This window comes from Macaca mulatta, chromosome 6 (genome assembly GCF_049350105.2).
Source record: "Macaca mulatta isolate MMU2019108-1 chromosome 6, T2T-MMU8v2.0, whole genome shotgun sequence".
Classification (NCBI taxonomy): Eukaryota; Metazoa; Chordata; class Mammalia; order Primates; family Cercopithecidae; genus Macaca; species Macaca mulatta.
The window spans coordinates 136,343,446-136,371,342 of NC_133411.1; the positions used below are offsets into that span (position 1 = coordinate 136,343,446).

Sequence of the window (27,897 nt, forward strand, 5' to 3'; positions counted from 1 at the left end):
CTGGGTGATAGAGTGAGACCCTGTCTTAAAAAAAATGCGGATTTGCACTCACGGGGGAGGTTACCATTATCACTGTAAGCATCAGTCTCAACATCATTATTATTGTGACTCAGGGTGCACAGATTTTCACCTCTGAAATCAGAATGCATCTAATCATCATTGTCAAACAGATGACTGTCATACATGGCTGTGCAAAACCTATTGACTCTGCTGAAATGAAGAAAGGGTGTCATTGCATCCTAACATCTATGAAATTCAGTTTCATTTGGAAATTACAGAACTAGGCCAGCAAATATAAAGATTATGAACTAGTTGCTGGGCACAGTGGCTCACACCTGTAATCCTAGAACTTTGGGAGGCCAAGGATGGAGGATCTCTTGAGGCCTTGGGTTCAAGATCAGCCTGGGAAACATAGGAGACCCCATCTCTACAAAAAGTAAAATAAAGAAAAATTATCATTTGAGTGCAAAGTGAATGACATGGAAAGTAGATAATACTATTTACAGAGAGTATCTTGGATCGGTTCTCAAAAGCGTGCCTAAGGACAGAGTTTCCTGAGCTGCATTTGGAAGGCTGGGGAGTACTGAGGGAGTGAGAGGACAGGTGTACTATCTCTCCATAGTTATTCCTACTTCTTTTTGTTGTGTACAGAGCTGTAAAAACGTTAATGGCCATAGTACAATAGCAGAGAGAATCAAGTTAGTGTTCATAGTCTTTTGGCTGTTGGCGTGTATCATTCCCTGCAGCCCCTGCACCCCTCACACCCAGACTTCCTACTTAACAATCCTCTACCCCGTACCTAAATGTGGCACACCCTGCCTTTTGGTCTCAGTTTAGGCAACAGTTTAGCTGGGAAGCCTTTTCTGATACACCAACACTGGTTGCTTAAGTATCACCTCCTTATGTTTTCCATTGTACCTCATCCATCCCCTGACCTTATTACTTATATTCAGTATTGTATCACCTCAGACTTGATGTCTCTGTCATTAAATGGTAAGCTGTAGAAGCCTGTGCTCTTTATTTTCCTTTGAATTCCAGTCTAGCACCATGTCTGACGCATGGCAGGTACTTAAAAAATATCATTTGAATGAACTTCAGTACCCAGCCCATGAATGTAACCTGGGGTTACTGGGGTATTGAAAGTTATAGCCATAAGGGTTCCAATGTGAGTCTATTGTTTTGAGAAGATCCAGTTCTCTACTAGTTTTTACTTAAGGATTGGAGCTTCAATTATATGTAATCCTAGTAGTACTAAACCAGCAGTTTAAACTTCCAACTTATTATGAGAGCTGATTAGAGCAAGCTGTCTGTGCCTGTCTGAGACTCTCATTAAGCCATTCCATGAAATATCTGCAGGAATCTGGGCATCTTGCATCTGAGAGCCCATTTCCGGCGGTTAGTACAGTAAGAACTGAAACCAGAGGCTGAAAATGAGTTGGCACTTGCTCATAGCATTTAGGTCACTTTCAGTTTAATCTGAAATAAAATTTTGTTCCCTTACCTCTTTTTAAAAAATAGAATACTCAAGCTATTTTCATGTTAACTATGTATTTTTTAAGTTGTTAGTGGGAATAGCCAACCAGTCACTTTCTCTTGTGGAGCGAAAGAAACTCTTGCCCTGTGAGACTGGAGTGAAGTGTTAAGGAAAAGTTGTCAGATGGTTTGAGTTCAGACTCTCTCCAAGCTGTCTCTCCAAACATGGTACTTCAATTCAGAATAACTGGTCAAATTCTGCACTAAACATAAGGAATGAATTCTGCCTCCAGTCTAGACAAAGTCAGTTTACCCTTGTAGTTATCAGGGATGAAAGCTGGCTTATGTGCTGTAGCCTGTATAACTCACTGGGATACATTTAAAAATGGATACGTTGAAATGGTTAAATATGACAAATGAAGAAAGGAAAGGAAGTCACAGTAATGTCTGAATTCAACCCAGGTTTCTGTGTCCTACTTGTTCTAATTCCTATTTGTCTGTAAAGATCTGTATGTGAATTTTTTCCCTGAATAGACCATGTTAATGAACAGTATTCATATTGTGAGGTCCATGTATTAGTGGCAGTTTAGGAAAATACAGGCCAAAGCGGGGAAGTTATCACTTGAAAACATGTCACTGTGCTTGGATATAGCCAGGAAATTAACCATGTCAACATGATAATATTTCTTGAAAAGCCTGAAACCCATTTTTCTATGCTGATAGTTATCAATTTCTGCTATAAACTCATTTCTATCATGATAAGATATCTTCAAAGTTTTTTGTTGTTGTTGTTCTTTTTCTGTTCTAATCCTAAGAAAACAGAGCTGGTGTCTGCCTGACTGTTCCACTGGGAGATAAGTTGTTGAATGAGGTGTAGAACACGGTTGTGAAGAAAAGGAGAAATTAGTCCTGTCCCCTTAGTTCCTGTACTTCTCCCTACCACTCTCTTGTTTTATAAAACATGTTCTGTAAAGCATGTGTGCTTGGGGCCACCAAGACCACAGTGTCACATGGGGGAAAACTCTGTAATAACCCACCATGATTTTTTAAAGTGCTTTTGACATGATCTTGCTGTTTGTATCAAGGTAATTTTATTAGGTAAAATTTATTTTTTGTCAGTCAACAATTCTCCACTGAACATAAGGAGTTGACAGATATTTAATTCAATATCTGAGGCTCCTAGAAGTTAAGAGGGACATGGAAATTTTGGAGAGCGTTCAGTAAAAGGATAAATGAAACCAAATAAACTTTTTGAAACTAAGTAAAAGTATTAGAGTTGTAGTATTTAGAGAAGAGCAGGCCAAGCTGCATTCATGTTTGTGAATAAGGTCATTTTTAATATAGAGGACAGTGGTGAACTGGTTTACTATACTGTGAAAAAGTCAGGAGAAGAAAAGGATTCAATGATAAGATAACGAATTTGGCTCATGTGGAATGATTTTTCTTACTCTTGAGGATTGATGAATCAAGTAACAAGTTACAAAGGCATGTGTAATTTATTTCGGAGGCCCTTCAAAACAGGACGGAGTCTTCTCTACCTGGGGTAGCTGAGAGGATCAAAAGGAACATACCATGCAATTTTCTTAAAGATTTTTTTTTCTTTTAAGATCCTAGATTAAAAGAATTACAATGGAAAAAAGACTCATTGTCCATATCCATAGGCAATAAAAGAAACAACTCATATGAATAACAATTAGGCTTCAGTCTCATTTTGGAACTACCACCTAATCTTATTTTGTGAAAGAAGATTGTGAGTTCTTAGGTAATTGCTTTCTTGATCTGCTTTAGGTTCCATAATTCTCTCTCATTGTTTTTAATTGTATTAGAGTGTGTTTATTAAAGTACTAATGAGACCAAAGTCATACTGATTAAAAACAGAATTATTCATTTAAACCTTTTGATATTATGAAATCAAAGGTAGATTCTAATATTGGAAGACAGTTTCAGTACTTCTGATGAGTTGTTTGCTGTGTACCTAGAGTTTTTTTCTTTTGAACAATTTATTCCAGGTCTGTTGAGGTTACAAAATTTTTACGAAATGAAACTGTTTTTTAATCATAAAAGCAGTTTATTCTAAGAGCTCTAGGCAGGGTGCTTCTTCTTCAAGTGATTTTTATAGCATCTAATAAATAAATATGCTGCTGGCTTGGCAATACATATTAAGAGTACACATTTTGTTTATCATCACCATCTCTAATTTTTTAGAATGTTTGGAATTGAAGTTTTTTTCCTTCCCTGCTCCCCTTTTCTACTCACTGACTTTTATATTGAAGCCTCTCTTTCTTTTCTTTGAAACTGCACTTTAAATAGGTCTCTCAAATGCTATTTTCTTCCTTTGTCTTTTACCCAGTTTTGTTTCTCTATTATCTTTTTATTTAATGTGCATTCTTCAGCTTCAGGCATGTCTTATTTTTTTAAATATGTCAATGTATTTAAGCATATTTGTCCATTTTTTTCTGCCCATTATTATTATTATTATTTTTTGATCGGTAATTCTGATTACCTTCCAATCACAGATGTTTTGACTGATATCTTAAAAGCAAATCAGTAGTTTCCTTCTTAGAGGACTTGGGACTCTGGCCCAGACCTGTAGCAGGGTCAGTCCACTCCCCAGTACCTCTGCCTCTGGGTCCCCTCTCCCTTTTCATGGTCACTGCCTGTGACGGTGATCTGGACTGTTGCCATTTTTCCTGCTCCATCTCTCTGCCTCTCATCATCAACTCCTTCCACACACCTAGGAGGAGGCAAATCTGTGCTCTCCCTTCTTGCTTAAAATCTTTCACTACCAATCCCTTGTTCACAAGATGCAATCCAAACCCCTTCATATGCAAAAAAAGTCCCTGCATGAGCTGATCATTCCCATCTGCCTAGCCAGCCTGCTCTCCTTGTAGAACCCTTGAGCTCTTCCCCTAGCCCATTTCTCCAGCCACATCAGACCCCACACTCTGGATTCAGAACACAGTCTGAGTAAACGCATGGGCACTTTTTATTTTTTTATTGACATGATTGCAATGAAGTTAAGCAATGGAGTGATAGGAGGTGGCCCAGTTGGTGCTGAGCACCAGTTTGTGAAGCATTGCCATGGGTTGGGGCCAGGACCCTGATGTCCAGCTAATGAATGGCGATGAGAGGGCACCAAGCCATTCTCCCCAAGAGGAGAAGAAATCTGGTTCTCCCTTACCCACACCCATGCTCTGATATCCATTGTTTCTCTCCCCAACCTCAGCCTGTGATGGTGATCACTGGGGTCCCCACTGCACCAGCCGGTGCCAGTGCAAAAATGGGGCTCTGTGCAACCCCATCACCGGGGCTTGCCACTGTGCTGCGGGCTTCCGGGGCTGGCGCTGTGAGGACCGCTGTGAGCAGGGCACTTATGGTAACGACTGTCATCAGAGATGCCAGTGCCAGAATGGAGCCACCTGCGACCACGTCACGGGGGAATGCCGCTGCCCACCAGGATACACCGGAGCCTTGTAAGTCACATGCTGCCCAGCAGCAGAGCGGAGCCCACCCACCCTCTCCATTCATGCTACTGCTGCCATCATATTTCTTGAGCTTCAGTTTGCATTGCTGCCTGAAGAGTTACTGATGGGTCTAGGCTGCAGGCATAGATGCAGAGGTCAGCAGTGATGGCCACTAGGTGCTGCTGCTGCTGGCTCTTGGACATCAGAGTCCAGCCGGAATCTAAGGGCCAGCTTCCGTGCTTTCCTTTTAGCAAGGCAAAGAGAAAGAGGGTCAGTCAGGATGTTGTGTTGAATGGCACTATTTGGGGGTTGTTGGGGCATATTTGGGGTTCTGTTTGGATCTCCCGAGATTACGTTCATTTATACTGCTGGGTGTTAGTGGTCCATGTCTTTTTGCTCTTTGTGGCAATTAAATAGCTGGGGAAAGCTGGGTGGGTTCAGTGCATTAGAAGAGAAAAGGAGGAAGGTGTTAAAAATAGTCCATAATAAAAGATTAACTCTTAGGGATACATACGTTATTTAATGCCCATTTATACATATTGCTTTGTGAATGTAAAGATATATGTATTACATCTATGTAGATTATGTGCACACACAGTTTAATTCTTTCTGAGGAACATTCAAGCAACTACTTAACCTCCACTGTCTTTATTTTGTGGGAAGGGCATGCTTCAGTTCACTTCTATTTACCAACAGAATTAAGAGGCAGAAGTTGCTAAAAAAAAGTAAGAGATAGAAAAAGCTATTCTCTTACCGAGAAAATTACATTTATAAATCACAGAACTAAAACTTGAAAAAACAAAATATGGCTGATTAGGTAAACACTTCCTGCCAACAGTGTTAAATGTCTGTAGAGTGGAGCTAAAGAAAAAAATTGCATTACCCTAGAAAGCCCTGATTTTCAGAATTGAAGATTATCTCAAACTGTTTAATGGTTAATATTGCTTTTATGGGTTTTCATCAAGGCCACAATTGAACTGGGCTCTGGGAAACTTGGAGCGAATTCCCAGGAGACCAGGAAAGACAAAGGCTTAGAGAAGAAGGGCCATGCGACACGTGGGTGGGTGAGAGAAGGGAAACTTGTCAGTCAGGAGGAGAGAACGCCAAAAATGGATGATGAGAAGGAGTTCATGTCTTTTGTAGGGACATGGATGAAACTGGAAGCCATCATTCTCAGCAAACTAACACAGGAACAGAAAACTAAATACTGCATGTCCTCACTCATAAATGGGAGTTGAACAATGAGAACACATGGACACAGGGAGGGGAACATCACACACCGGAGTCTGTCTGGGGATGGGGGAAAAGGGGAGGGAGAGCATTAGCACAAATACCTAATGCATGCGGGGCTTAAAACCTAGATGACAGGTTGATAGATGCAGCAAACCGCCATGGCACATGTACACCTGCATAACAAACCTGCACATTCTGCACATGTATCCTGGAACTTAAAGTACAATTTTCAAAATGAAAAAAATGAATGATGAATATGTGCACAAAGGGTGTGATGTGCAACATCTCAATTTTCTTTGGGAATAGAACAAACACATAAACAAAGGTAGACTTAAATTGGAGCACAAGCGCTTTATAAGAGTTACATGAAAAGTTCCTGTCACCAATGAGTGTTTGGCCAGTTTTCTTCCTCAGTGTTCTCAGACAGGACAGCTTCTCTTCCAACTGAAATGGCTTTATTAGAAAGTACCCCAAAACAAAGGCAAGGACTGGTTGACTCCTCAAAGACACTTCCAGGCAATATGATTAATGTTCTTGATGTCAATTAATTAAATGAAGCGATTATTGAACACAGAAAGCTTGTCTATTTTGGGGACCCTGGGCGCTGTTGTGCCTGTGAACCTGAGGATCATGTGTCTGGGAAATAACAGTGTCCTTTGTCACATGTTAATCCCTCAGCTGTGAGGATCTTTGTCCTCCTGGTAAACATGGTCCACAGTGTGAGCAGAGATGCCCTTGTCAAAATGGAGGAGTGTGTCATCACGTCACTGGAGAATGCTCTTGCCCTTCTGGCTGGATGGTAAGCTTCCTTCCCACCTCCTCTGCCCCCGCCCCAAAGTCACCCATTCCAGGATACTCAGTGAATACACATGCAGGAGACTTTAGCACAAAAGAAAGTTACCATGATGGTTGAAAATTGGAAAGACTCAAGCCATTTTAAAGCCGAAGCTCTTCAGTTCTGAGGAAACAGAAGAAGGTGATTTAGTCCTAGACTTGAAGTGCATTAAAGGTTGTCATGTAAAGGATAGTGGCCATCTGTCCTGCATTTCCCTTAAAGATACAAAAAGAGAGACAAATATCTAGTCTCACATGACAGTCAGTGCTGATAAACACTGGATTTATTTAATAATTATTTTCATAATTTTGTTCCAGGAGTTGCTGTTGTTCTTTGGGAACATTATTCTCAACAGTATAAGTGTCATGTGAAAAAAAATCATATAAATCTGGGGATACATTGAGGTAAACCACATTTACCAAATATTGCAGGACTTCTCAGAGCCTTGGGTGTGATAATCCAAGAAGAGGCTATTCAACATATTCTCCAAACTTTGACCAGGGTACCCTTTCTTCATGTAGCAATTTCACATGCTTAGAGTTACGTAGAATACACAGTAACAATTAGCTTCAAATTAGACATCTGAAATCAGGAAATAGAATAATATTGATGTCATCTCTCTGAGTTGGTTTGTAGGCCTATGTCTGCTTGAAGGCAGATGAGTGAGCAACCAATATCTGTTTCCTTCATTAGCAAACTATTTAACAGAGCAATTGACTTTTTTTTTTTTTTATCACCTTCTATTTCCATGAGCAGTGCTGAAGCTGTTCTTTCAGAGGTTACAAGGGACTGAATTGCCAAGACTCTTCTGTTCTCATTCAGCTTTACTTCTCCAAAGCTTTTCTTTCTGTTGATCACCAACCTCCGTTCCTTAATTCCTTTGCCTTCTATTTTTCTAATCATCCCCTCTCTTACCTTTCATACTAAAGATCTCTTTTTCTAATTCCCCTTCTTCTACGTACTACTTCATTACAGGATTTTGTCCTTCTCTTTTCTCACCATAAATCCACTCTGGCAATCTCATCCAGACCCATAGCTTTAAGAAGCACTTGATGGTTTTCCTAGATGTTGATCTTACCTGCCTGCCTTGAGCTTAGATTTATATTTGTCACCCCAACCTTGATAACCTATAGACACAAAGCCACCATCTGTTTGGGCAATGTCCAAGCTAGAGTCTCCACAGCCAGACCTAGGCGGAGAATTGGTCTGGTATTGCCCTTTCTTGTGGCTGTGGAACAAAGGAGAACTGGAGTTCATTTTTCAATGAGGGTCTTGGGAAGTAAGAGAGAGTTTAAGATGTCAAGGCCACTGGGGCAAGTATACAATAAAAATCAGATCTGAGAGGGTCAGAAATGATGAGTAGCCCAGACAAAGTTCATTTTAGAGGCAAAGCATGGAGACACAGCATGAGGCAACGGAGTTTGAGAGAGAGGAGAACTTTAATTGAGTGCCTGAGGATAAGGACAAGGTGAAAGAGAAGCTGTTTAAGGAGTGCTGAGCAGGTTTGAGCAGGCCTGGCAGAGTTGATGTTAATAAATTTAATAAATCCAAACTTGTATACCCAAGCCTTTTGTAAGGCTACTCCTCCTCTACCTTTTTTGTCTTGGTTAAAACTAACACTTCTCTCTTAGTTGTCTGAGGTAAAGATGCTGGGTTATTTTTGACTCCTTCTATTCTTTCATTTCCTATACTCAGCCTTTGGCCAGCGTTGGTCTTCTGCGATGAAAGTGTTTTGCTGGAGCAGCAGAGTGTTGAGAACCCCATGCTCTCTGGATAAGGAACTGCGGGCCTTTTACTCCTAGGACTTCTGTGTAGATATTGTCTGTGGAGTTGCCTTGCCTTGCCTTGAGGCTGAAGCTCTTCTCAGTTGGGGTGGTCAGGATGTGAGTAAATGGTAACTGCAGGCTTGGGTTATGAGTCCCAGTATGTAGACAGATGGACCCCTCTCTAGCGGCCCAATGGAGCCTCCCCTCACCTCTTTCTCTGTATCCTGGGCCCCTTACCTTACTTCTGCTTCAAAAATCCTTCAGCTTGTTTTTTTCTCCGGTGTAGCTGAGCTTTCAACTTATACTTCTCCTTTACAACATGTTATTTGTGCTGTCATCCTATGTGCTTTTCAAAGTTGAATATATATTCCTATTATACACACATACCTTCGTATTTCAACTAAGAGAAATCATGTCCTCTTTAAGGCTGCTTGTGAATGTTAATCCTTATGCACGAAAATATTTCAGTGCATTTCTGAAGCTTGTGTGGGACCATTATGGGTAGTTAAGTCAGGCCCTGAGAGAGGGAGAATTTTCACCCCTGCTTACCACAGACCGACCTTCAGTACATTATTCCTGCAGTCATGCTTTTACCTCACACTAAGTATACCATGTCAGACTGGAGTGGAGAGACTAGAGTGATTTTTACATCTGTCCCCTTCCCCATATTGTGAGCTAATTGAGGATTGTTACCTTATCTTTGATTCTCAGTGCTTAGCTCAATGCCTGGCACGTAGATGATTCTCAGTTAAGTGCTGATTCGAATCATCTCTCAAAGGCCTTTTCCATTCCAAGAGTCTGTGGAAGAAATTTCCCGTTTGTAGATAGCTAGAAACCACCAGAGGAGACTTAATTAGCACACCAACTGCCTTTGTGGGTAGCCAGGAGTTAGAGGAAATGTATTTGCTTATGCTGTCCAGAATAAACATTTAGGAAACCATCTGGTGTTCACTTGCCTCCAATTTCAGAGTGCCCACAGTCTGCCTTTTTTTAGAGAGAGGGAGGACAGAACAACAGCTTCCAATAGTTAAAAACATTAGAAAAATCCCTGTTATTTGGGATATGTTGTTTGTCTAATTATAAGTCCAATAAATAGATGAGAAGCTGTGAGCCCAAATGTTACCGCCAAGTGAAGAAGAAAACAGAGTATTTCATTGAGTTAATGGTACAGTATCTTATTCTTATCCACGCAGGATTGGAGTAAATATAACGACTGCTTGACAAGATGGACAGCCTCTAGGGTGAGGAGAAATATCCAAGTTACTCTCTTGGTTTTTCTCTCCAGGAAATAAGTTTCCTATTGATCTTGGCTCAGCAATGCTTGTTGAATCTGCTGAAAATAAAATGTTTTTTTTCTGAAATAAATGTCTAGGTTCATTCCTGTAAAAGTCTTTCTTTGGCAATGTGATTGTTAATTCAGGTACACAAAATTTCAATCTTGTGTTATGCTACATTTTAAGAAATAACGTCAATGATAAAATGTGTATTTTCTCTAGAACATATGGTAAAGCATTTGGATATTCCGTGTGCGGCAGATGTTGCCATTTATGTAACGGATGCTCAATAAGTATTGTTGACTTATTGTGCATGTAAGACAAAAAGAAAAACATCAGGAGGATTTATACATTCCTTAGGTTGCCATAATTGTTTGATGTAACTTTGTCTTAAACTTCAGTTTTTAATATGGATTTTGCTTAATATTACTATTCAGCCATCTTTGAATGTATCTTGAGATTTGGGCTTACTGAGTAATGAAGTCAATTTAATGTTTCTAACGTTTTAAAGATGATGAACAGTTTATGTGCTCTAAAATTCCCCAATCTAATTTTCTTGCAGCCCTGTTCCCTTATCCCTCCTTTCTATTTCCTCTCTTTTCTTCTTCATCCATCAGTCGTCTTTCCCTGGCTGGAGGCCCATCTAATTTTCCAAGTCTCTTTGAATGCAGGGCACAGTATGTGGTCAGCCTTGCCCCGAGGGTCGCTTCGGAAAGAACTGTTCCCAAGAATGCCAGTGCCATAATGGAGGGACGTGTGATGCTGCCACAGGCCAATGTCATTGCAGTCCAGGATACACAGGGGAACGGTAAGGGATGCCCTTGTATTTCTCTGACTGTTCATAATGATGTGAAAGGAAAGTTTGTAGGGTCCAGGGAGCATCTTCAATACCACGTGTCCATGACTCTTCCATAATATTTCAGAAGTAGCTATACAGCCTCAATGTGTTTGACAGATTCTATCCTAATTCAGTGTATAGAAACTGAATTATAAATAGCAATGGTAAATTGAAAATAACAGAAAAAGCACTAAAAAAACACAAAAAACCATAAAATATCAGCTATTCAGAACCCATGATGAAAATGTCATTCTAGAGAGTTGAGTGTTTAGGACTGCCACTTACACTTTAAGTGCTTGGGGATAGATTTATTTTTAAATGGGATGTGTACTTAGGTACCTTTCAAAAGTATGAAGTGACTTTCTTATGATTCAGTGTTCTGTTGAGAATGTCAATCATTAGATTGTGTGGTGGTGACAGAGTCAGATCTGCTGGGACTTATAGGGCCCTCTGGTCCCACACGAAACAGGAAAAACTGGCTGTGCTTGTGTGGGTCTTCCTGCCCCTGTTCATCATCCTCTGTATTAAATGGTAAACTGTTATCTCAGAGTGCTTTGCATACCCTACTTCTTTTTCTTCAATTTTTTTCTTTTTTTTTTTTTTGTGGGACATAGTAGATGTATCTATTTATGGAGTACATGAGATGTTTTGATACAGACATGCAATGTGAACTAAACACATCATGCGGAATGGGGTATCCATCCCCTCAAGCATTTATCCTTTGAGTTACAAGCAATTCAATTGCACTCTTCAAATTATTTCAGAAAGTACAATTAAGTTACTATTGACCATAGTCACCCTATTATGCTATCAAATAGTAGGTCTTAATCGTTCTTTCTAATTTTTTTTTTTTTTTTTTTTTTTGAGACAGAGTCTCGCTCTGTCACCCAGGCTGGAGTGCAGTGGTGCGATCTCGGTTCACTGCAACCTCCACCTCCCAGGTTCATGCCATTCTCCTTCCTCAGCCTCCCGAGTTGCTGGGACTACAGGTGCCCGCCACCACGCCCAGCTAATTTTTTTTTTTTTGTATTTTTAGTAGAGACGGGGTTTCACTGTGTTAGCCAGGATGGTCTCGATCTCCTGACCTCGTGATCCACCCACCTCGGCCTCCCAAAGTGCTGGGATTACAGGCATGAGCCACCACACCCAGCCGTTTCTAATTTTTTTTGTACCCATTAACCATCCCCATTTCCCCCACACCCTCCCACTATTCTTCCCAGCCTCTGGTAACCATTCTTCTACTCTCTATGTCCATGAATTCCATTGTTTTGATTTTTAGATCCCACACATAAGTGAGAACATGTGATGTTTGTCTTTCTGTGTCTGGTTTATTTCATTTAACATAATGATCTCCAGTTCTATCTATGTTGTTGCAAATTACTGGATCTCATTCTTCTTATGGCTGAATAGTACTCCACTGTGTATATGTACCACATTTTCTTTATCCATTCGTCTGTTGATAGACATGTAGGTTGCTTCCAAATCTTAGCTATTGTAAACAGTGCTGCAACAAACCTAGGAGTGCAGATATGCTTCCATATACTGATTTTCTTTCTTTGGGTATACACCCAGCAGTGGGATTGCTGGATCATAAGGTAGCTCAATTTTTAGTTTTTTGAGGAACCTCCAAACTGTTCTCCATAGTGGTTGTACTAAGTTACATTCCCACTAATAGTGTATAAGGGTTCCCTTTTTTCTGCATCCTCACCAGCATTTGTTGTTGCCTGTCTTTTGGATATAAGCCATTTTTAACTGGTTTGAGATTATATCTCATTGTAGTTTCGATTTGCATTTCTCTGATGATCAATGGTGTTGAGCACATTTTTATATGCCTGTTTGCCATTTGTATGTCTTCTTTTGAGAAATGTCTATTCAAATCTTTCGCCTATTTTTGATTGGAGTATTAGACTTTTTCCTACAGAATTGTTTGAGCTCCTTGTATAGTCTGGTTATTAGGTTGGTGCAAAAGTAATTGCGGTTTTTGCCATTGAAAGTAATGGTGAAGACTGCAATTACTTTTGCACCAACCTATAACCCCTTGTCAGATGGATAGTTTGGAAATACTTTATCCCATTCTGTGGGTTGTCTCTTCACTTTGTTGATTGATTTCTTTGCTGTGCAGAAGTTTTTTAACTTGATGTATGCATCCTTCTTTCAATGCTCGTGAATCTCTCATGTCCTGCAAGACTAGGTAGCCAAGCTCACTGGATGTGTGTGTAGGATTTGAGAAGAGACTTGAGAGGCAGAAGGGCATAGTGATTAAAAACAACCATTTGGAATCTAGGTTTAGGTCAATGTGTCCCTGGAAACACCTTTTTTTTTTTTTTTTTTGAGACGGAGTCTCGTTTTTCCCCCAGGCTGGAGTCTTGTGGCACGATCTCGGCTCACCGCAACTTCCATCTCCCGGGTTCAAGCAATTCTCCTGCCTCAGCCTCCCTAGTAGCTGGGATTACAGGCACATGCTGCCACGTCAGGCTAATTTTTTGTATTTTAGTAGAGACAGGATTTCACTGTGTTGCCCAGGCTGGTATCGAACTCGTGAGCTCAGGCAATCTGCCCGCCTCGGCTTCCCTAAGTGCTAGGATTATAGGCGTTGGAAACACCTTTGTCTGTAACATCCTAATAATAATTGTACTTTTCTCTAGGGTTGTTGTAAGGATTAAATAAGTTAGTGTGTTAACACATTTAAAACAGTCCTGGAACTTATCAATATTAGATATTATTATTCCAGAACGATTTCTATGAACTGTGTAAATACTAGTGATTATCAGTTTGAGTGATGTTTATGAGCTGTATAAATATTAGCTATCATTATTTTTTATGATGTCTTTGAATTAAGAATTCCTTCAACTTTTTTCCCCTTATTTTTTCTCTTTCTAAAATCCTGGTATAATTTTATGACTATTAATAAGATACTGTCAGGTTTGTTCCCTCCTCCCTCCAACTTAGACCCTGTACTTTCTTATTAAATTTATTTCTGAGTATTATGTAATTTTTTAAAATTTCATTTCTGCATCTAATTGGATATTTCAGGTTGGAGAAAAACTTGCTTTTGACTAGTTACTTTTTAATTTATTCATAATACCAAACTTTTAAGGTAATTTTAATGTTGTTTTTAGCAAACTCTGGAGTTATTTAGTTATACTATCATATCATCTACAAATAAACATAAGTTAGTCTTTTCTTTTCCATATGTATAATGATTATTTCATTTCCTTGAATTATTGCATAAATTTGAGCCTCCAAATTAATGTTGACAAACAGCAGTAAAAGTAAAAATCCCTGTCTTATTCCTGAATTTATTGGAAATGGCTTCAGCATGGTTTCATGTTTGCTATTGGTATTTGGTAAATTATTTTCTTCATTCTTAAGTAGTTTTTTAAATTCCTTTTTTTAATTAAAATCTTTTGTTAATAGTAGCTGCTTAATTTCATTAAATGACTTTTTGTCTTTTGCTAATATAATTACATATTTTTCCTTTAATTTTTCATGCAATGAATTGTTGACATCCTTAGTACACAGTTTTTATAACATGTAATTGGACTACTCAGATTTTGTAACTGACATCCTAGTTTTAGGTTGTATTTTGGATAGATTAGGCTGTTAGATAATTTCTGGATCCATTTAATATCCTATTATAGAAAAATGAGTTGGGATAAGGGAGGCACAAGACCAAACACAATCTTAATAATAGTTTCATATTTTAGGGCACTAAAATGGCAATATAATTATTTTCTTGCCCTCTAGGGATTTAAGTTTCAAATTAGAGGCAGCACAAGAACAATAAACATACAAGGCAAATGAGCTTATACATATTTCATCTGGAATACAGGGAAAGGGAACAACAGTTAATTTTCAGATACATTTTACATTTGAGCCAAGGTAGGCCAGGGGCCAGAGAAAGAGAAAGCAAGTAAAGAGAGAACTTGCTTCTGGACCTGCTGCTCTTATAACTATTGTTTTTCTGATGAGCCAGTGAAATGATTCCTGTTTTCAGCTGTCATCCCTGTCTAGGCTCTGGAGTTCACACATACACACACAGACAAAGACAGCAAACACATTTGTCACTATGAAAGGACAACAGTGAACGTCTATGAGGCAGTCCGTGACGGGAGGTGTGGGGAGAAAGGCCTTGACAGGCTGGGGTCTTAACTTGCCATTTCCCTTGTGTTGAGAAGTCAGCGAAATTTGATCAGTGAGGTTAGGGCAGAGGGCTGCCGGTCCTAGGAGCCTGCACAGCATTCCCAGGATGTGGGGACAGTCCTCCCGGCCAGAGGGAAATAAGAAAAATCCAAACAGGCACCCCGTAGGCTGGCAGAGCAGTGCATGGGATGCCCAAATAAAAGGCTTTGAGGTTTGTGGAAAGGTTGAGAGGATATTGTGGTGAGTAAATGTAACATGACACAGTCAAGTAAGAGTGAAGAGATGATGGCTTCCAGATCCTCAAAAAACTTCTTCTGAAGGGGTTAAAAGAGTTTCACATGCTGATGGTGCTGCCATAGGATCACTCTGGGTCCTGCAATAGCCTAGTAGGGGCCCACGCACATGATTGGTGCCAGTGAGTGTTAGTTGGATGAAAGGATGCATGACTCAGTGATGAACTGTGTTAAGGTGAAGCCCAAAACAGCTCTGCCAAGCCTGTGTTCGATAGTACCCTGAAGGTGAAGATAAATGTGGGTGAAAGGAGGTGAAGTCAAAAATTATAGATAGGAATTGGGGAATGCAGCATTGGTCATCAATGGAGGAACTCTTTCCTGGGTCTAGGAGCATGGAAACCTTGGCTCTTTCCCAGTGCTTTTTACATTTCCCCCAGAGCAGCAGTTCCAGATGTTAGAAAGGTAGGCAGCTGATTCATGGATCCCAGTTTTAATGAGGAATGCGATTCTTTCACACTAAATCATAGTTTGGCCTGACTATTCCAATCACTCTAGGGAAGGACATGCTTAGGACAGGCATGAAAGCGGTACCTGTCACCCTTTACATGTTAACTCACTTCCTTCTTTCCTTAAGTTCACAATGACATGCAACATAATAATAGAAATGGTATTAAAACAAGTCTATGACCCTCATTGGTTTTGGGAATTGATGTGTTAATACTTTACTTAATGTTTATCCATTCTTACCAATTCTAGGACATTACTTGAAATGTAAAAAAGTTAGAAACCCCAAATTTCCATATTTCTACTGTGGCTATTTATTACTGTATCTTTATTACTTTTCTACTGTCTTAAGAAAACGCGTTTTCTCTTTTATCGATTTTTGAGAGCTTTTCCTGTTCCATTTGGGACCACAGAAACAGCATTAAGGTCATAAAATTTGTTGGGAAATGGTGCTTCTTGAAGTAAAGGGACCAAAAAGAAGATAAGACTGCTTGATAAAGACTTTTAATGCAGTCAATCAGAAAGGCATCAGCTATTTCATGATTATGTTTATTTTCAAGATGGAAAATATATACTTCTAGAAAGATATCCTACCATTTTCCTTTGGTGGATAGAAGCAGACATAACTATTATTAACAGGATTGCCCTACAAGTACAACACTGACAAAAAATAAAATGGGAATATGAATCCAGCTTAAATAATGGCTGCTTTAGTAAGTAACATTCAAATAGGACTTTTTGTTTTATATTTATAATACAAACTAGTAGTGTGTTTAATTGTAGGTTAAAAAGGTAAATGTGGGTCAAGGCCAGCTATTATAGATTTTATTTTTCCTGAGAAAGGAAGTCTCTGCCAAGATATGATAAAATAAACACACTGGTTCCCTGTAATTTGGTAACAGATACTTTCCCAGGCTTCCAATCTATACCACTTTCAACCACTTTTAAGCAGTGCTTTTTACCAAGTTGAAATCATGAAGATAGTTTAAAATTTAACGTTAGGGTTTGTTTTCAAATCCTTTTGGGAGACGGAAAGTTATATTATTTATCTTTACCTTTTTTCCTTTTGATACTGACTTGCGAGAAAATCTAACAGGTTGAAAAGTTGTCTTGACAGCCTTCAGTAGGAGCCATGATGAGGCCAAATTATTGTGCCTAAGCATTTCTTTCTTTAAAGTTTACATCTTTAAGGAATAAACTCGATGACTTGGCTTATTGAAGCTTCTTACAGGTTAAAAATAAAGAGCACCTTTTAAAAATACACTCCGGTCCAAAAATAGGTATATCCATGTATAACTTTTAGGCACACATTTTATTTTATGCTGAGTATTAGTTCAATGACTCCATAACTTTCCTAATGGTTTGTTGAGCAATTGAAGGTTCTACCTGTTGACAAATACACCTGAAGACGTCTAGAAGCTGTGAAACTAAATTTACATGAGATTCTTTTCCTTGTCTCCATCACATTAAATATATGCTAGAGCCAGAGGTAACCAGAAAAGCATCAAAGGGGCTGGTCCAAGTGGCTCGTTCCTATAATCCCAACACTTTGGGAGGCTGAGGCGGGAGGATCACTTGAGTCTAGGAGTTTGAAACCAGCCTGGGTAACATAGCAAGACCTCATCTTTACAAAAAATTTAGAAATTAGCCTGACATGGTGGTGAGTACCTGTGGTCCTAGCTACTCAGGAGGCAGAGGTGGGAGGGTCACTTGAGCCCAGGAGTTTGAGGTTACAGTGAGCTATGATGGCACCACTGCACTCCAGTCTGGGTGACAGAGGCAGACCCTGTCTCAAAAAAAAAAAAAAAAAAATCAAGATTTGTCCTCTACACTAAAATAGAATTCCTCCCACCCTGGTATTGTTACTTGTTGTACCCTATCATTAAAAATATGCAAAGTTGTGGAAACACTGTTTCTTTGAAATATGTTTCTTTTCTGTTTCTTTTAAGTGTGCTTGAATTTGTCATTATGCCTTGCTGCTCACATTATACAGATCTAAAAAATGCAAGGCTGACCTACATTTTTGACTCTGGTTCTGGCCTGACTTGAGAGCCACATGGGAAGTGGCTGCCGAGACAAAGTGTACCCTTCTTGTGGCGAATGCTCGGCTGGGCAAAGCCCTGTCTCCCTCCCTTGGCAGAAAGCTCTCCTTCTGCTGCAGAGAGCCAGTCACCTGGCCTAGTCAAAAAGAAACTTGGCTAGTCTGAGAACTATTTGTGCTTTCCATGGAGCAAGAGAGATCATTTTCTCTTTTCTATCATGATTCCCTCTAGCAACTCGGCTTCCCACCTCATTCACCTTACCTAGAGCATATCCTTTCTCTTGGACAGAGCTCCAATGCCATTTTTAAAAAGACAATAAAGTGAATGTTTGAGGGCTGATCTTTACTCCTTGCCATTTGGCAGCCCTTCTTCCCAACAGAGGGCAATACCCCACTAGCCAAACATTTTGTGTTAGAAAACTCCAAGCCTTCCTACTGGCAGGCACTTCCCATGTTGGAATTAAGGACGTCAGATTTTGGTAGCTCGGAGTTTCCCAGATCTAAAGAGGACTTGGCTTATTAGTTAAAGAACTTTCTAACTGAGGAGCAATGATTACCATTCAGCTTTTAATAAAAGTAGAAACATGGCTAAGATTAAAAATTAATGTCCACATGAAAGCCAAGAGAATTAAAATTTAGTTTCAAATTTGACGCAAAATTTTCTCTTTGGAATTGGGAAAGTATGTTTTGAAATTTCATCATTATGGACTAACATTTGAAAATTTCTTTTCTCGTTTTCTTAGTATCTACTAAAGTGCTGTATAACTTTGGCAAGCACTAAGTGTAAACATGCCTCATGTCCTAAGCTTGTATTTTTGTTTTGGTTTCATTTTGTTGTTGTTTTGTTTTTGTTTTCTACAGGTCATGCTGCTGTTACTACAATATGTAGCCAGAGTATACTTAGCCAGAGTAATGTATCTTAACGCTTTTCATCCCTGTAATGGGACAATCACTAAATAATTGCAACAGCAAAAAGCAGCTTCAATTCATGCATAACAAAGCCATTCTGGATCAACCATTTATTTTCACATGGCACTAACTAATCTTTCTTCTTGCTCCCGCCTCTTGCTTGGTAGGTGCCAGGATGAGTGTCCTGTTGGGACCTATGGCGTTCTCTGTGCTGAGACCTGCCAGTGTGTCAATGGAGGGAAGTGTTACCATGTGAGTGGTGCGTGCCTCTGCGAAGCAGGCTTTGCTGGTGAGCGCTGCGAAGCACGCCTGTGTCCTGAGGGGCTCTACGGCATCAAATGTGACAAACAGTGCCCCTGCCACTTGGACAACACTCATAGGTGAGTGTCAGCTTCCCCTGGAAGGATGTGTCCTGTGAAAATTTTAACCTCGGTTTTCAGGATTTGGAAGGAGGGATTGATAGAGTGATTCTCACCCCAAGCCCCCTCTTGCCTCTAGGCTACTCTGGGCAGGAATTGCCAAGTAAAAGGAAGTCTTTTTAACTTAATGTGTGATGGTCCACATCCAAGGTGCCAAAATTGTTCAATGGTTACTGGTGGATAGCAAATTCTATTCTCTATTAGTGACCACTGATAAAAACAAAATTTGCTGAGGTTAGTAGAACTTTCCCTTAAGCAAGGGATTCTGTGACATTCCCTTAGAAGCAAAGAAGCAATGAGAGACAAGGAGTTCAGCCAAGTTTAGTATGCAAAAATATCATAAAATGATTCTTACTGCAGCATCTTTTATTTGACAGCACATCTGTGGAAGAAAAAAAAAAGGCTAGAGAGAGGAAGTGTACTGGTGGAAGTTTTGTGAAAGTGCTTCACATGTGGCTGTCACATGTGAAATATCTTTTTCGAACTGATTACTCTGACATAGAACTCACAAGAGACTTTTAGCTCAAAAACCTCTCGAAGAATTTGAGAACAGGAAACCCCGATCCCACCCACCCTACTGTACCTCGTCTGCCCTGAAAATATCTTCTTACCCCTGTTTCTTCTTTCCCTCCCCCAGGGACCAGATACACATAACTCAGAATTCTGGGCCTCCTTTGCAGACTGCTGGAAAAGCTGAGTTTGACAAAAATGTAGTGCGTTATATAGCAGTTCAGATCTTACTAGAATTACTTTTATTTGCATTCAGTACAGCTGTTACTTCATTTATACTTCTGAAAGATAATTCGTAGCCACATCAAATCCCAAATGCACAGAAGTTAAAAGTAAACAAAACCATGTGGTTGGTCTCTTCTGTAAACCATTGTTAGTAACAAAAACATAGAGTTTGCACTCTGTGTGTGTGCGTGTGCACATGTGTATGTGTGCTGGAATACATTTTAGTGGGACATATGAAAGAAATGTATTCTCAAAATATGATTCAAGTAACTTTGTAAGCCACATTAGTCAACTTTGGTTTTCTTCATTGGAAAATATTGCCTTTCTTTACTTGACACATTTACGTAAATATTTAGGGGAATAAAAATGAATAATCTCCACAGGGTTTTGTTTTTCAACTCCCTAATATTTAAGGAGCTGGCAGGATTCGGGACAAGTTATGATTTTGGGTACTTTCCTACAGTATAAGTCTTGTTGCAGCAGAAAGTAAGCCTCATGTAGTGACAACTAAGAACATTACGCCGGTGTGTTGTTTCGTTGTATGTAGAGACAACTGAAATCAAATAGAATAATAAATCTATGCAAAGAAAGAGCTCTGCTATGAAAAGAACTGGAGAAAAAAAGAGCATGTTGATTTTGTTGGAATTGGATGCCCTATTAGTAGTGGCAAGGTGCAGAGTGGAGAATTAGTTAATTGATGGCAATACTGTGGTAATTTTGACATAGGTCATATGTACCTAAGCATGTATGTGTTAACAAAGCAGTACATGACATTTTTTGACAATTACATAGATCAATAACACTAAAATCTGTCTAATAATATATACCGAATAATCCAAATATTTTTAAAAATCAGTCTTTTCATGATTTTGTAAATCATGGATGGCATTTTTAAAGATTAGCTTTTACAAATTTCTATTAAAACAAGTTTAATATTGATTATATGACTCTATATTGTTGAATTCATCACTGGAGCCAGCTATCTAGTTCTTGTATCTTAAACTTCTATTTGTAAAATTCCTGGAAGCCCAAGGTCCCTTCAAATCAAAAGGCATAGAATCTTTGTATTAATTGAAAGTCTAGTTTGTTCACATTATCATTTATCAAGCAAGTGGAGCTTTGCTGTTACATAATTTATGATGTACTAAAACCTTCCGCTATAATTAATGAGATAACAAATACAATGTAAATTAATAATGTGCATTGTCTTTAGGTACATATTGAGTTCTATGGATATACACATTGACATATATTTTAGCCATATAGTTGAGTAAAGGTTTGTATCAGGTAGCTTTTGCTGCATTAAAAAACAAACAACAACAAAAAACTATTCCAAACCTAATGACATAAAATAACAATTATTTACTAACTGATGATTTTTTGCCTTGACTGAGCCTTGACTATGTGGGCTAGGCTCAGCTTGGTGGTGGTTCTGCTGGTCTCCTTGTGTTCAGCTGGCAGATCAACTGTAGGCTGATTGGTCCTGGATATCCTCACTCACATGTCTGGCATTTGGCTGGGTGATGGGGGTGACTGAGCTACACATCTCCAGTATCTAGCAGGCTAGCCTGGGCTTTTTCACATGTTGACTGGCTTCTAAAAGTAACAGAAGACAGTACAGACCCCCAACATACACTTTTTAAGCCTTTGGTTATGTCAAGTTTGCTAATATCCCTTTAGATAAGGCAAGTCATCTAACCAAGTCCAGATTCAATATACCCCACCTCTCGATGGGAGGTGTTGCAAAGAATTTGTAGCCATTTTATTTTGCAGTCTATCATAGGGCTGAAAGGAATTTAAATATATTTATAAGTAATACTAGTATTTTAAACTTTAGCACCATTATTGAGCCTAAAGACATTCACTGTGACCTGGACTTTTCAACTGAAAACTAACTGTTATGATGGAAATGATTTTGAACAAGAAAATAAAATTTGAGATTTAATAATATTCCACATGCAACATAGAGAGATAGATTAACTGGTTTTGGTAATAAAGATATTTAATAGCTGTGGACAATCCGGATGTACCTATTTGCAAATGTCACATAATTGTCAGTACATTTGAGCATTAATAACATCTAAGGAAATGAATAAAAGGAAGTTCAATGATGCTGTTTCAGCCAATATTATATAGTATTGGAGTTTTGTCATAATTCAACTATTAAATCAAACAGTTTCTTAGAATATATGTATATAGTTGTATGTGTTTATAAAATGACAACTATTCCCATATGTGTATAATCCTATTTTCATATACACAAAGCAATCTGTTCTTTAGACAGAAAACAGGTAATGAGTATATTACCCTTCAACCTCCAATCTGCTGCTCCTATAACAACACGTAAATCTCATTATCAATTAAGCTGCCTGCATGAGAACCCATCAAATGCCTCCAAAGTGCTCTAGCTTCCTACATCTAATTACAAATTGCAGAATACTAATTTTGGTGTCAATCAATCTGAAAACCAGTGTGCAGCACTAACACTCACTGGGGGGCATTGAATATCAATTTCTCAGCCTGCCTTTTGCTTTGTTGAATTCATTGTCATCCAAATTGTCTATTTTCTTTAACATTATGTCTATACCATGAATACTATTTTCTATACTTTTCAATGTAAAGTAATATTTTCTACCAAAAATATCATTTCTTTTACAATATGTTAAGATAAGGTAGGCTACTTTAACTAATCCATCACTTGAAATGTTTCTTTTCCCTTTATCAAATGTAAGGACTTACTGAAGCAGACTTAAATTTTTCCCTGTTTTTTTGTACAATATTTGCTTTTACTGATCCTGTTGACCCCTTTATATGTGCCAAATTCTAAATCTTAGCAATTTTCCTTCATGTCTGGTCCCCTTAGCAGGCTGTTAGCAAGCCTCCTTTTTCTTTGGTATAAAAACAAACCTGGGTTCAAGTTTGATTCTGCCCCACTACCTGTGTGAGACTTTGAATAAATAATTTACCCTTTCTAGTTCTCTATTTTCTCATTTATAAAATGGGATCATACCATCTAGGATGGTTGTGAGGATTGAACTAAATAGTGCTCAGCACATTGCTGAGACTTACACAGGGTCCAGTAAATGCTGTCTCCTGGTCTGCGCATTCACTTACAATATCATCACAAACATGGTGACATTCATGAGTTGTTCTCTGTGATTAATGGCTATTTCCTTTAAGCCAAGACTTTGACATTTTAAAAACTAATTTTAGAGGAAATCTTCCCCTTTGTATACATATATACTGAGTATAATTTAACATTGTTCAGTGACTCTGAGATGTCAGGGAGAAGCAGATTAATGTGGGAGAGCTAGGTCCCCGGAGTCACATCCACTCTGTTTCACCTGTGGCATTTTCACTTATTCATTCAATCTACATTCACTGTGGGCCTACTATGGGCCAGTGAAAGGTGGAAAAACAGATTTAATTCTTGCCCTCCTGGAACTCACAGTGTAGGAGAGGAGGAAGACATTAAAGGACTGGAAAAATAAACTGAATTATAGACTGTGAAAATGAGATGAGAAGAAGGATCAGGGCACCAAGGAAGAGTGTAAGTGGAGAGACCTACCTTCAATTTGGGTGGACAGGGAAGCTCTCTTTGAGGAAGAGACTGGAAAGACAATCTGGAGGGAGATAGGCAGAGAGTAAGAACTGCATCCTAAGAATATGGAATAGCCCATGTGGAGGTCGTTAAGTTGAAAAAATATGATGCTTTTACAAACTAGAAGAAATCCAGGGTGGTCAAGCACAGCAATAAAGAGAGAATAAAGATGAAAGAAGAGGTTGAGGAGTAGGCAGTGGCCAGATGACGAGGCCCCACGGGCTGTATTTAGGGTGACTGTGTATCAGGTTTCACAAGGACAGTCTGGTTTAGGCCTGTTGTCCTAGTATAATTATTAGCAACTCTCTCTTCACTCTTAAAAATGCCCTGGTTTAGACAATAAATTGTAGAGTCTCTGTAGTTATATTAAACAGTCTGGATTTTGTTCCAAGGGTAGTGGGGAGCCTTTGCAGAGTTTTAAGGAGGAGAATGATATGATTTACTCTTTAGGTAATAAGGCATGAGTGGATGTGGGTGCACAGTTGGAAGGTTGTTCAGAAGGTGAGGAGATAGATGGCATCAGTTGGAGCAGAATGAGGACAGTGAAGATGAAGGGATGTGGGTGGATTCAAAATATATTTTGGAGTTAGAATGGTTAAATTCTAGTGATGAGGCAGAAGGAGTTATCAAGAATAACTCCTAGGCCAGGCATGGTGGCTCACACTTATAATCCCAGCACTTTGGGAGGCCAAGGCGGGCAGATCACTTGAGGTCAGGAGTTCGAGATCAGCCTGGCCAAAATGGTGGAATTCTGTCTCTACTAAAAATACAAAAATTAACTGGGCATGGGGCACATGCCTATAATCCCAGCTACTCGGGAGTCTGAAGCAGAAGAATCACTTGAGCGGTGGAGGTTGTAGTGAGCCGAGATTGCACCACTGCAGTCCAGCCTGGGTGACAGAGAGAGACTCCATCTCAAAAAAAAAAAAAAAAAAAAAAAAAAAAAAACTCCTAGATAAACTAAGTGACTGATGGTGCTATTTACAGAAATTTGGACAATTAGGGGTAGATACTGAGGGAAAGAACAAGGGCTCAGTTTTTTTATTTTTTCTGAGACAAAGTCTCGCTCTGTCGCCCAGACTGGAGTGCAGTGGCATCATCTCGGCTCACTGCAAGCTCTGCCTCCTGGATTCACACCATTCTCCTTCCTCAGCCTCCTGAGTAGCTGGGACTACAGGCACCTGCCACCACGCCTGGCTAATTTTTTTGGTATTTCTAGTAGAGACGGGGTTTCACGGAGTTAGCCAGGATGGTCTCGATCTCCTGACCTCATGATCTGCCCGCCTTAGCATCCCAAAGTGCTGGAATTACAAGTTTGAGCCACCGTGCCTGGCCCAAGGGCTCAGTTTTTTGACATGTTAAGTTTGAGATGCCATGGAGATGCCATGTGACTGCTCAAGGATAAGCGATTGGCCCAAGGATAATAGAAGATAAGCAGACTTGAGTAGATCTGAGACTCACGCCCTGGTCCTGTGAATCTAAACCTACACTCAAGAAACCACCTCATATGTAGAACTGTATTTAGGTATTCTTCATGCCATGTTTTCTGAGTGTTCGATGAATTTTTAGGCCTTTGCCTGTGAACACTAAGGTACAGAAGGGGTCGAAAAGTATATTTAAATAAACCTCCAAAACTGAGCACCAAACCATTCAACCCACAGGAATTTTCTGAACAAGGAGGAGGAGAAATATAGGATATGAGATTATGAGACATGGCTGAGACCCTCACTTGACAGACTAGGACATCAGACCCAGGGAAGTTGTATGATTTCACTGAGGCTACTCAGGTAGTGGGAGAACTGGGGTTGCATCCTCAGTCTTCATCCCTCCCAGGTTGTCATTCTTTCCAAGAGTAGAAAATCTATGAACAGTCCTCTGATGGGAAGTCATTTAGCAAATGTCTGGATATGACAGAGGTGTTTGTTGTAGGCCCTAATTAAGGGCAGGGTTTTAGCTACATTAGGCAAGGAAGACCATCTTTAAACAGTCTTCCAGTTGTCAGCAGAACTAGTTTGATTGTTAAGATTTTCTCGTGGTGAGAAGCATATGTGCTTTCAGTCAGCATGTCACAGAGGGCCCTATTGTGTCAACTCACGCGTGCATCTCAGCGCAGCTGAAATGTCCATTTGCTATGGAGCAACAGCTGGTTGCCTGGTGGGTCAATCCGGCTGCTGTTTCAGGTGGAGACAGCTGCCTGCTACCAGGTATAGGGAACTGAGGGAGAAACAGGCTGACGAGGTCACTGCCTTTGGTGTTCCTGGGACATCATACTAGTTAACTGGTTTGGTATTGTCCATTGGATGGAGTTTTTTTAGCTCCTGTCACAGAGTTGACCTCTTACAAAATTAGTGCGTTCAATTTAAGAAAATTAAAAAGAATTTCAGACAAAAGAATGTGGTTGTAATACATCCTGCTAGACATGATGCTGATTTCATACAACATTTCTGTATTACCCATCAGGTTTCAGCCAATTAATTAAATCATACCCAGCCTGGGAATGAAGTTTGAATTATTGGGCATGGAATTACCCATACATTTAGTGATCATTGCTAAAGCAACATTTGCACAGAAGTTGGGTGTCATGTTTACCCCAAAGTGACTTATTCCTTTCATCCGTGTCTCTCAGCTGTCATCCCATGTCTGGAGAGTGTGCCTGCAAGCCAGGCTGGTCAGGACTCTACTGTAATGAGACATGTTCTCCTGGATTCTACGGGGAAGCTTGCCAGCAGATTTGCAGCTGCCAAAATGGGGCAGACTGTGACAGTGTGACTGGAAAGTGCACCTGTGCCCCAGGATTCAAAGTGAGTGACTAGGGTTCTGGAGGAAGGAGAAGAGGGGTGCAGTGTAAAGCATCTCAACACCATGGTTTATATGACTTCCAGTGAAATACAGGGAATGTGCTAAAGTCATCCATATCATTAATGAGAGAGAAAATGAGGAGAAAAATGCTAATAGAGATATAAGGAATTACCTTAGTATGATGACTGGGAAAGCTGTAAAACTATAAATGTGGCATTAATTTTTAATATAAGCATATGTCAGAAAGTATATTATAATTATTCCTTAAGTAATTTATTTTATTGTGTTTTATAGGTGACAAAGAAGTTACTTTTCCAAGTAGATTACTGTATCGTTGACAGCTTTTGTTTTTAAGTCCATGAAATTTGAAGGCACATCGAGTTAGCATTTGTAATGGATTTACATTCTGTAGTTGGTAGTACATAAGTTTTTAGGTCCCTTTGAAAATCCAGACCCTATAACTACGTCTATATTCCACGCGCAATAGAGCAGAATTTTGCTTACAGTTTCTAAGATTTCATCGTGATAGGCTAGGAATCTTTGCTTTAAAGGAGAATGTGTTGTTCTTGAATTATTCCTTCCCATTGTAAAGAGCACATTGAACTATGAAGAATGTTGATGATTATTCCAGAGCACATAATGTAGAACTGGTGGATCATAAAGTCACAGAGCTGAGAGGATCTTTAAAGGGTTTTCTAACCCTGTCATAACTCTTTGGTTCAGCCCTTGAATTAGCTTTGTCTTAAGAGTCCCTTCTGTTTTGAAAGGAGATGACCTCCAGTTGCCTTTGGTAGCTTAATTCTATGTTTAATGCTCCCTGTCGGATAAAGTGAATCATGTTGCTGAATGTGTTCTGTTGTTGCTTTGCTTTTACCCACTAAAAATATTACATATTATTATACAAGGATGTCTAGGAAGGGTTAAGATCTAATGTATAGTTCATACTGATGTTTATTTATTGACAGTAATTTTACAGATACAATTTATTTTTATATGTCTACTTGTCTGAGCAAGGACATAGGGTTTTTATTGTTGTTTTGTTTTGGTTCTGCTATGAAGGCGAAGCTAAGGTAGGTGCAAACTTTTTTGGATCCCATTTAATAATATATCCTAAACATAGACCAGCTAGTGTTGCCCTTACATTTCTAAAATTTGTATAGTGGTGACATTATGACAAAATTTTAAAAATACAGTGTGTTAAAATTAGCGGGGAAGTATAATTAGCATTGCCAAGATATATTTTTGTTTATTTGTGTTGGCCTTATTTCAGCTGGCAAAACTGAGTGCATTTTTGCTACTTGTGCCTATCTAGGGAATTGACTGCTCTACCCCATGCCGTCTGGGAACCTATGGGATAAACTGTTCCTCTCGCTGTGGCTGTAAAAATGATGCAGTCTGCTCTCCTGTGGACGGGTCTTGTACTTGCAAGGCAGGTAAGAGTGGGGGTAAATAAGTCTTTAATTTGATCCTGTCACTTTATCTCCTAAAGACATAAAAAGAAAGAAACCTTAACCAGGGTTCTAGCTCCAGTTGCACCAAAATTCAGTGTCTGACCTCTGCAAGTCCCTCATCCAGTGTGGGCTGGAATGCTTTCCTGAGTCAAGGGAAGAGGTTCACATTAGATGATCTC

At 39.4% G+C, this 27,897-nt stretch overlaps 1 protein-coding gene across 1 annotated transcript in view; it reads left to right on the top strand.

The window, feature by feature from the left end:
• The window catches only part of MEGF10 (multiple EGF like domains 10), a 182,452-nt gene that overhangs the window by 113,836 nt on the left and 40,719 nt on the right, over positions 1–27,897 (top strand). The window contains exons 6-11 of the mRNA XM_015140681.3: positions 4,700–4,946; positions 6,849–6,969; positions 10,717–10,853; positions 18,881–19,093; positions 26,095–26,269; positions 27,580–27,700. Coding sequence (XP_014996167.3) covers positions 4,700–4,946; positions 6,849–6,969; positions 10,717–10,853; positions 18,881–19,093; positions 26,095–26,269; positions 27,580–27,700 — 1,014 coding nt within the window. The remainder of the gene's footprint in view (positions 1–4,699; positions 4,947–6,848; positions 6,970–10,716; positions 10,854–18,880; positions 19,094–26,094; positions 26,270–27,579; positions 27,701–27,897) is intronic.